Source organism: Octopus bimaculoides, chromosome 8 (assembly GCF_001194135.2).
Source record: "Octopus bimaculoides isolate UCB-OBI-ISO-001 chromosome 8, ASM119413v2, whole genome shotgun sequence".
NCBI lineage: Eukaryota > Metazoa > Mollusca > Cephalopoda > Octopoda > Octopodidae > Octopus > Octopus bimaculoides.
In genome coordinates this window covers 66725805-66737140 of record NC_068988.1, presented here as the reverse complement: position 1 = coordinate 66737140, position 11336 = coordinate 66725805, and the positions used below count along the sequence as shown (strand labels likewise).

Sequence of the window (11336 nt, the reverse complement as noted above, 5' to 3'; positions counted from 1 at the left end):
TCCTCTGACCGCCAGTCCGCTGCCCTAACCACTGGGCCATCGTGCATCCAGTTTCATATGTAAAAAAATGATAAACATCGCCCTTTCAAAGCCTAGCCAGGCTCATGGGCCCAGTTTCCCGGTTTCTATGGCGTATGTGTCCCCCCACCCAGCTGGATGGGACGCCAGTCCATTGCAGCGTTACTCAAGAAACAGGAAGAAAGAGTGAGAGAAAGTTGGGGGCGAGTGAAAGAGCACAAGAGGGGTCGCCACCACCCACTGCCGGAGCCTCGTGGAGCTTAGGTGTTTCGCTCAATAAACACTCACAACGCCCGGTCTGGGAATCGAAACCGCGATCCTCTGACCGCCAGTCCGCTGCCCTAACCACTGGGCCATCGTGCATCCAGTTTCATATGTACCATCGCTAAATGAGCAACATTGTGTTCTGTAATAAAATGTCTCTTTGTCCAAAATCTTGAAAACGGAACATTTCATTACAGAATGCTGTCATCTGAACAAGTGTATAAATATATAAAGATGCAAATATGTGTGTGCGTGTGATTTTGCACATATGTGTGTTATTGTCTATATGTTTGTATGCGTGAGTCTGTTACTATTTGTATATACAAGGGTGGCATTTGTATATACAAGGGTGGTTAGGGCAGCGGACTCACAATCATAGGATTGCGGTTTCTATTCCCAGACCGGGCGTTGTGAGTGTTTATTGAGCGAAAACACCTAAAGCTCCACGAGGCTCTGGCAGGGGATGGTGGCGAACCCTGCTGTACGCTTTCACCACAACTTTCTCTCACTCTTTCTTCCTGTTTCTGTTGTACCTGTATTTCAAAGGGCCAGCCTTGTCAAACTGTGTCATGCTGAATATCCCCGAGAACCACGTTAAGGGTACACGTGTCTGTGGAGTGCTCAGCCACTTGCATGTTAATTTCACGAGCAGGCTGTTCCGTTGATCGGATCAACTGGAACCCTCGACGTCGTAAGCGACGGAGTGCCAACAAATACAAGGGTGTACTGAAAAGTTCCTGGCTTAGGGTAAAAATAAAATACAGGAGAATCAGTTAATTATGATGTTATTCAATATATTTCACTCTCAGATTGACACACTCATAGCAGTGGTCCTTCAGTTTTTCTAAGCCCTGTAAAAGAGCTCAGAATGTTGGGCCTCCAACCAGGCCTTTTGCAATACCCTTAAAGCCAGAAACTTTTCAGCACCCCCTCATATGTGTACTTAATGGTGGAATTATAAGAAAAAGAACTAAAAAAAGCAACGATTTTATAAACAAAGCTTCAATATGTGTTTTAAAAGATACTCTTATGTCTATCATTGTCTATTTGTTAATCAATCAATATATGTTTGTGTCACTTCAGGACCTGTGTGCAGTGGTGTTGTTGGCTTAAAAATGCCACGCTATTGTTTATTTGGAGACACAGTGAATACTTGCTCAAGGATGGAATCAAATGGACTTCGTAAGACAATTTATTCTACTTTATTGATTGCTTTTTATTTTTTTTTTTATATATTTGCTTCATTATTTGTATTTTGTATTTATCTTTTATCATTTACGTGTTTCTCTCACTGAACAGTGGCCATGCTGGGGCACTACCTTGAAGGATTTAGTTTAACAAATTAATCCCAGTACTTTTTTTTAAAGCCTGGTACTTATCCTGTCAGTCTATTTTGCTGAACTGCTAAGTTACTGGGATGAAAGGTAATTAACACTGGTTGTCAAGTAGGGGAGATGCGAACAAACACAAGGACACACACACATATGCCATAGGCTTCCACACAGTCTCCATCTACCAAATCCACTGACAAGGTATTGGTCAGCGTTGAGCTATAGCAGAAGAAACTTGCTGAGTCCAACACAGTGGAACTGAACCAAAAGCCACATGGTTTGCAAACCAAGTTTATTAGCCACACAGTCATCATCATCATCATTGTCATTTAATGTCTGTTTTCCATGCTGGCATGTGTTGGACGGTTTTACAGGGGCTAGCTAGGCAGAAGACTGCGCCAGGCTTCACTGTCTGTTTTGGCAGTGTTTTTATGGCTGGATACTCTACCTAACACCAAGAGCCTACAATTGAAAATGATTTGCTAGAAGTAGCATACATTATGGATGATTTATGTTTCACTTTTTCTTAAATATATTTTGGAAGTGGTAATTACTTGGTGTCCTAAAGTGGTAGACTTGCAGAACCATTAGCATATCAGACAAAATTCTTTCTGCCGCATTACGTTACATTCTGAGTTCAAACTCTGCCAAGGTCAACTTTACCTTTCATCCTTTTGGAGTAAATAGAGATCAATTAGATAAGTATCAGACGTGTGCTGAGGTTCATGAAATTGACTAATCTCCTCCCACCAAAATTATTTGTCTCATGCCAATATTTGAAAGAATTACTAGGTAACCTATTGGTTCAATCCCTAGTAAACACTATACATACATCATCATCATCATCATCATCGTTTAACGTCCGCTTTCCATGCTAGCATGGGTTGGACGATTTGACTGAGGACTGGTGAAACCGGATGGCAACACCAGGCTCCGATCTAATTTGGCAGAGTTTCTACAGCTAAATTAGATTGGAGCCTGGTGTTGCCCATCATCACTTAATGTCCATTGTCCATGCTGGAACAGGCTGGATGGTTTAACCAGGGCTGTTAGGCTGAGGGGTTACACCAGGTTCCAGTCTGATTTGGCATGGTTTCTACAGCTGGATGCCCTTCCTAACACCAACCACTTTGAGGGTGTAATGGGTGCTTTTACGTGCCACTGGCACAGGTGCCAGTTGCATGACACCAGTATCCACCATAACTATGATTTCAATCAGCTTGATGGATCTTCCTTGTAACTGATGAGGTCAGAATAAGACTGAAAGTTCAGGTCTTATAATTTTTGGTGGGAAAATTTGCAACATTTACTTTCCAGTCTACCACTTATTTGGTTACACACCAGCCAATCTTATTTGATAAATCATGTTCACATAGGCCTTTTATGGTGAGGCAGTTAATTTCTCATTGCTAGTTTTGCTTTTTATGGCAATGTAATTAGGCTGTGGCCCTAAAATGGGAAACCTGAGTAAGGTGTTTCAAAATTCAACAGAAGCCATGCTACTAAGTCAGGGAAATGTCATGCTGGGAAGCATATGTGAAACAATCACTGAAAGATAGCAAATGTTTGATTATGTGCTGCACATGCCTATGAAGAAACCGGTGAGAGCTTCTCTCAAGTGGAAGCCAAAGACAGGTGGAAGCATAGAAGGTGATACAGATCTATTGAGATTAGGTTGAGGACTGAGAAGTAGGTCCTGACAGACTGGGTGTGCTGGCCTAGGAGGAGGTTCACAAAAGAGGTTGTAACCATGTTGGGTGAAGATTTCTCATTGTCTGTTGCTCCTTCAGAAGACTAACTCTTAGATAAATGTAGTTCAACAAATAGATAGATATTTGTGTTAATGTTAACATATCTAATACAGGGAATATTACAGTAATGATTATAAATAAATGAGTGGTGAGAATAGAGTGATACTATTCAATAGTGTTTTCAGTTTTCTGGTAAATATGAAAGACGAGTGATGAGTAGTATCCGGCTTGTTCTAACTTCATCAAAAAAGCACAGCATCCACTTACCTAATGATTAATGACCCACTATGTGTATATACAAAGTTATTCATTTATTTTTAATGTCTTTGTCAGGAAGAAGAATAACTCCCATGAATTATTCTTTAAATCTACTTTAAAGAATAGCTCTCATGGATTATTTCAGGGATTCTTTGACCGGGGTGAAGAAGGGAGGAAGTTATTGACCAGGAAACTCAGATTTCACTAAAGGCAGCTAAATTCTATGTTGTAGAGGTATTAAAGCAAGTGACATAGAAAACAGAATTGTTTAGAAACAAGATAACACTGTGTAACATGATATTTGTCCCTGGGTAGCAACTGTTATTTACTGAATGGATACCCCTAGAAAGTATGAAAAATGGCTAATATTTCTTTCAAGTTTTGCTTTTGTTATGATATTTTTTTGAACCTGAAAGAATCGCTCTCAGCACATGGCTATGATGCTTCCCTACTACTCCTGCTCATGATCAGAGGTGCACATATTGTTAACCACTAAGGAACATGCTCAAGTGGTTAAGGCCAAGCAACTGACAAGCAAATCTGGTATTGAGCAGAATGTTTGCTATAACAATATTTCTGCTTCAGCAACTCAGTGCTGAATCTGCTTGAAATGTAATGGAAAATAGGTCAGTTTCAAAATATTGATGTCCAGGTCAGAAAAGCAAAGTTTGTAGGGAATGGTAGTCATTTCCTTCGATTTCTAAATAGAAGCAAATAGGAAATAACACTAACCAATGACAAAAAGAGAATTAAAATTTTGTTACACAGCGTAATTTATGTGCTGGGGATGAGGTGGGATGATCAATTCATCATCATCATCATCGTCGTTTAATGTCCGCTTTCCATGCTATCATGGGTTGGACGATTTGACTGAGGACTGGTGGACCAGGTGGCTACACCAGGCTCCAATCTGATGTGGCAGAGTTTCTACAGCTGGACGCCATTCCTAACGCCAACCACTCCGAGAGTGTAGTGGGTGCTTTTACGTGCCACCGGCACGAAGGCCAGTCAGGTGGTACTGGCAACGGCCATGCACAAAATAGTGTATTTTACGTGCCACCTGCACAGGAGCCAGTCCATCAGCACTGGCAACGATCTCGCTCAAATGTCTTACTTGCAATGGCCACGCTCAGAATGGTGTATTTTATTTGTCACCTGCACAGGAGCCAGTCCTTATGGGAGATAACTCCAAACATGTCTCATTTTATTGCCACAGGTTAAAAGTCAAAATTCAAACAAGTTATTGCTATTTTTTTAAAAGTTATTATATCTATTTTTACATAACTAAGAAATTATTTTAAATTAATTTTCAGCTTTGAAAATTCATGTGAGTCCGCATACAAAATCTGTTTTAGACATATTTGGAACTTTTGATTTAGAATTGCGTGGAGCTGTTGAAATGAAGGTAAGTCTACTTCAAAGATTCTCCTAATTCAAATACTTTTGCATCTTGAATTATTTTATTTAAATTATTATATTGCAATATTTATTACATATGACAGAATGATCACTAATGTTTTATGACTCAGACTATACAGTGTCTATTTTAACTTGTTTCAGTCACTGGGCTGTAGCCATGCTGGGGCACCACCTTAAACAGTTTAGCCAAATAAATTGACTCCTGTACTTATTCTTTTAAAGTGTGATACTTATTCTATCAGCCTCTTTTGCTGAACTGCTAAGTTATAAGTACAAAATCAAATCAGCACAGTTGTTAAGCAGTGGTGGGTGACAAACACAAACAAGAACACACATACATTTATATATGTGTGTGTGCACACACGTGTGTCTGTTTATGATCTGTATTTGTTATATGACAGGTTTCTTTCAGTTTCTCCCTACCAAATACACCCACAAGGCTTTGATCAGCCTAGGGCTATAGTAGAAGACTCTTGACTGAGGTACTGCACAGTGAAAGTGAACCCAAAGCCACAAAGTTGAGAAGCAAGCTTCTTAACCACACAGCTATGATTGCACCTATGTGTGTTGTATGTTAGGCGTAGGAGTGGCTGTGTGGTAAGTAGCTTGCTTACGAACCATATGGTTCCGGGTTCAGTCCCACTGCATGGCATCTTGGGCAAGTGTCTTCTACTATAGCCTTGGGCAAGTGTCTTCTACTATAGCCTTGGGCCGACCAAAGCTTTGTGAATGGATTTGGTAGACGGAAACTGAAAGAAGCTCGTCGTATATATGTATATATGTGTGTGTGTGTGTGTGTGCGTGTGTTTATGTTTGTGTGTCTGTGTTTGTCCCCCCAACATCACTTGACAACCGATGCTGGTGTGTTTACGTCCCCGTAACTTAACGGTTCGGCAAAAGAGACCAATAGAATAAGTACTAGGCTTACAAAGAATAAGTCCTGGGGTCGATTTCCTCGACTAAAGGTGGTGCTCCAGTATGGCCACAGTCAAATGACTGAAACAAGTAAAAGAGTAAAGAGTATAATCATAACTGAGTAACAGAACATGTGTGTGTGTGGAGGGGTTATTGTTTAGCCCCTGGACTAACCTGGAGATAAAAGAACATGCTTTATATAGATCTAGAACAATCTTGTCCAATGAGTTAGTATTTTTCAAGTTGGTTAAGTGTGATCTGAAAGAGATTTGGTTGCCATTTGTAGCAGGTCTGAGTAACTACTTAGAGGCTTCCTCTTTAGCTCAGGCTGTCTTATCATTTCATTAGTGATGACAATATTGTTAGAACTGTGGCAGTCTGGTAGTAGCAGCAGCAGTGGTGGAACTATGGTAGGAACTATGGTCATTTGTCAACGCTTCTGTAACCTAAGAAGTTGTTAACTATGATTCATTCAGTTTGTTATTTCATGCAGTGGAATGTTTGAGCATATATACATCCATTTTCATTACCATATCTTAGTATGTAAGTCTTGGAGAGTCTCTTGGTAATGGAACAGGAATAAATAGATAGAATTTTTTTTTAATTATAGAGTAAAAGACAAATGAAAATGAAAATAATATTTGTAAATTTATGGTAATATCTTTGAGCCTTAATAACTCATATACCTCCCACAGTTAAAGATATTCTTATATATATATGTTTCAGCCCTAAGGCTGTGGCCATGCTGGGGCATGTTACTTTGTTCTTTTATTCGTTTACTTGTTTCAGACATTTGACTGCAGCTATGCTGGAGCACCACCTTGAAGGGATTTAGTCAAACAAACCAACCCCAGGACTTATCTTTTTTAAAGCCTAGTACTTATTCTAATGGTCCAATTTGCTGAACCACTAAGTTACAGGGACACAAACACGCCAGCACTGGCTGCCAGGCAGTGATGGGAGTGCACACACACACACACACACACACACACATCTCTCAGTTTCCGTCTACTAAATCCACACACAAGGCTTTGGTTGGCCGGAGGCTATAGTAGAAGACACTTGCCCAAGGTGCCACTGTTTTTGCTGTTGTTGTAATCACCATCATCATCCTTTTATGTCTGCTTCCCATGCCAGCCAGAACAGGATTTGTTGATTGTATCCAGAATGTCGAAGGATTGTATCCTGTTCCAGTGTCTGTTTTGGCATGTTTCTACAGCTAGATGCTTTTTGTAATGCCAACCACTTTACATAGTATATTAGGTGATTTTTATGTGGCACCAGCACTAGTGAGGTTGCCTAATAAGGCATAGATTTCCAGCAGGTCAATAGGTCAATCACTGGTTTATTGTGTTTCCAACTGTGAAACAGCTGAATTTGTTTTGTAATGCCAACAACTTTACAGTGTGTACTCAGTTCAGTGCCTCTTATATACCTCCAGCATGGGTGTGTTTATGCAGCACTGGTACGGATGCCTTTTATGTAGCGCTAGCCCCTGAAAGGACAAGCTTGTATGTACGTACATGCACGCACACACACACACACACAGATATATGCACATATATCTCAAGGTCGTGCTCCAGCATAGCCGCAGCCAGGTGACTGAAACAAGTGAAAGAATTTATATACACACGCATATATATCTGTATATGGGTGTATGTATGTAACATGTGGCTTCTTCATAGTTTCCGTTACTAAATTCCACTCACATCAACCACTTGTATGGTAGAAGACGCTTTACAAAGGTATCCATGCAATAGAATTGAACCTGGAGTCCTGTGGGTATAAAGTGAACCCATACTTGTTCTGACCTTTTTATCTCCCGTCTCTCTTTTTTTCCACCAGCTTCTCTCTCTCTCTCTCTCTTTCTCCCCCTCTCTCTGTCTCTTTTGCTCACTTTTCCTCACTCTCTCTCTCTTGCTACCTCTCTGTGTTTTTAAATATATTAGAAAAAGCTAAGCAGTCATTTACAACTTTTCAAGCAACATTCTCTCTAAAGAATTCAGGTTTTATTTCTGATTGTGAATATTACTTGAGGTTAAATCCAGCTTAGAGAGACTCATTTTGAAAACACTTTGTATTTCTCTCTTGTTTGAGCTTTTAAATGTCAGTTGCTGGACAGGAATAGCCAAACTGTCTGACAGTTAACCATTTCCTCATTGATTTTTCGACTCAGGCCACAGATCATGTGTTTAGAATACTATAGTATGAAAATAAATAAATTAGTGAATAAATCTTGGGGGTAGATTAGTTTCATTCCCTTATTTTTATGAAAGAGTTGCAAATTCTGTTGAGGAGAATTAAGCTGTCAACATGCTAAATTTATGATCCGGTTTCCATTTTCATCTGGAGTCATTTTATTGCTTTTTGTATTGCCAATAACTTAACATTTTATGTATGTACATGTATGTATGTTTGTGTGTTTGTGTATGTGCGTATTTTTTATCTTTTACTTGTTTCACTCATTAAACTGTGGCCATGCTGGTGCACAGCCTTGAACTATTTGTTTTAGTCAAATGAATCAACCTTTACTCTTTTCTCTTTTACTTGTTTCAGTCGTTTGACTGTGGCCATGCTGGTGCACGGCCTTGAACTATTTGTTTTAGTCAAATGAATCAACCTTTACTCTTTTCTCTTTTACTTGTTTCAGTCGTTTGACTGTGGCCATGCTGGAGCACAACTTTTAGTCGAGCAAATAGACCCCAGGACTTATTCTTTGTAAGCCTAATACTTATTCTATTGGTCTCTTTTGCTGAACCTCTAAGTTACGGGGACGTAAACACACCAGCATCTTGGTGTGTTTACATTCCCATAACCTAGTGGTTTGGCAAAAGAGTGCCAATAGAATAAGTACTAGGCTTACAAAGAATAAGTCTTGAGGTCAATTTCTTCAACTTAAAAACCCTTAAAGGCAGTGCTCCAGCATGGCCGCAGTCAAATGACTGAAACGTGTAAAAGAATATATATATATATTATTGACTGCACATACTCAATGTATAAGTTTTGTTTGTACAAACATACATATTAAAACGTGTGTGCGTGTGTGACTGACTACAAATACATAGAGCTGAATATGTTGTGCAAAAAGTAAATAAATAAGAAATTTTTATGGAAATTACCAAAGTGGATGGGTTCAAGTGAAAGAATGCCAAACTATCTCATGCTGAATATTTAAATTTGTGAACTTGAAATATTCAATAATAAAAGGAGGTTCAGAAAGTAAATTTTCCTGAAAACTTAAATTTATAAAATATCTCATTTGCTTAGTAAATAATTCTTCCAGTAATTTATCATAGTTGTAATATATCTGTAACCTAAACAAACTTCAAGGTAACCCAAGCACGTTTAGTGTGCTAGAAATTGCAGCAATCATATAATTATTATTGTAAGGCTTATAGCATTCCAAATAGCCATGCCAACAAAATCACTTCTTAATTTATACTGGTATATTAAAAATTTTCATTTTATCAAAAAGAAGCCTGTAAATTATACAGCTGTTTTGTCTAATAGCATTCATTCATTCAATAGATTTGTTTACATTATGTATATAGAATAAACTGTGGCTTTGCAAATAGTGAATTAAAACTTGAAATGAAAACATTAAAATGAATATATATTAAATTATCATTAATGAAAATGGAGGTGAGAGAGATAGTGAGAGACTGTTGCTAATAAAAATGGAAAATTTCACCTGCAATGAATAAATATTGCTTATTAAATCTACTCTGCATGAATGCAATGAATATTTAAATTTGTAGTTCAAATATTCAATAAACTACAGAAATTGAAATTACAGGAAATTTCATGGAACATGAATTTATAAAAAAATTTCCAGATGGTCAAGCCTTTAGTAATCGCTTTCTTTTGGTAACTGTTACACTTTGCTTGCTTAGTTGCTTAAGGCAGTCCATCTTGACAGATGACTGCGTTGTCTTTGATCCTTAGGGGTTGTCTTGATAGCGTTGGCTGGCCCTCTCATGGTTGAAAAGGCCGATTCTGGAGGCACATGTCCGATTACATCGAGAACAGCGAAGAGGGCTCTGACAAAGATGAACTCATCTAGGATTTTGCTGACATTCCTTGAGCTGTCTCCGCTTTTCTTCACAAAGTCTACACCGCTCATCCTCAAAATGCTGCGTACCAGTTTTGACCACCCCCTCTAGGTAGTGCAGTCTGCGGCCAGTGTTTCAAGTTCACCAGGGGGGATGTTGCAGGGCTTCAGGGATTTCTTGAGATGAAATCTCAGCACTGTGTTCTTTTTTGTCGTTGTGGTGCAGTCTTTTGTTGTATTAGTGTTTGTATTGTGTGTTGTGTGTGTAATGGGTTGGGTAATTGGCCTACTGGTTGTCGTTTATTTTATTGGATATTTGTTATACAGTGTGTGTCTTGTGTTTATGGATTGTTTTGTTTGAGTTGTATTATTGAATGAATAATGTCTTGCATAGGAAGTGGTCTGTTCCTAGTAGAACTATTTTTTGGATAATGTGTAGTGTTGAGGATCCAGGTATAGCTTCTACATTTTTATTCATATGTTTTTTTATCATGCCCAATGCCCCAATTATTATTATTATTATTATTATTATTATTATTATTATTATTATTATCATCATCATCATTGAGTGAGAGAGCAGTACATGCTATCAAATTGATACTGGGGTAAAATATATGAAGCCTAGTATACCCATCATGACTGCCCGTCTGATAAGGATACACCAAGTACATGCATCACAATCATTTTTGTGCAACATGGTGATCTCATATCAAGATAAACAGCGCATGATCTTGCAGGTGGGGCCCAGATAGAATTTCCTTCAGGTCAAGGAGCCCATCCCACTCAAAAGATCCCTGAATAATTATTACCTCCACCTTAGTGGAGGTATTGTTTGCAGTTGTGTTTGCTTGTTTGTTTGTCCATGAACAAGATATATCAAGAACTGCTGGATGGATTCGGATGAAACTTTTAGGGATGTTTGCCTTCATGACTGGCACAAACTAATTAGATTTTGGGATCAATCTGGTACCAGACAAGGATTCTGGATTATTTTTCCTGTTTTTTTATTTAATTTTTGAGAGTAGTTGGGATCATTTTTAGTATTCTCGTTTGTGAGAACAGTCAAGTTTATATCAGATATTCTCATATTAAAAATCATAGAGGACGTTAGGTGTTGCCTTGGTGGAGGTTTGTGCTCTCTGAGTGCTCTTGTCATCATCGTCGTCAAGGCAATGAGTTGACAGAATCTTTACCATACTTGGCAAAATGCTTAGCAGCATTCTACCCTACTTTAAATTATATAAGTTCAAATTCCACAGAGGTTCACTTTGCCTTTCATCCTTTGAGGGTCAATAAAATAAAGACCAATTAATAACTGGATTTGCTGTT

At 38.6% G+C, this 11336-nt stretch overlaps 1 protein-coding gene across 1 annotated transcript in view; it reads left to right on the top strand.

Moving 5' to 3' along the window:
* LOC106867808 (atrial natriuretic peptide receptor 1) overlaps nucleotides 1-11336 on the top strand; it is a 900438-nt gene that overhangs the window by 887430 nt on the left and 1672 nt on the right. Inside the window, exons 20-21 of the mRNA XM_052970159.1 lie at nucleotides 1366-1464; nucleotides 4936-5027. Coding sequence (XP_052826119.1) covers nucleotides 1366-1464; nucleotides 4936-5027 — 191 coding nt within the window. The remainder of the gene's footprint in view (nucleotides 1-1365; nucleotides 1465-4935; nucleotides 5028-11336) is intronic.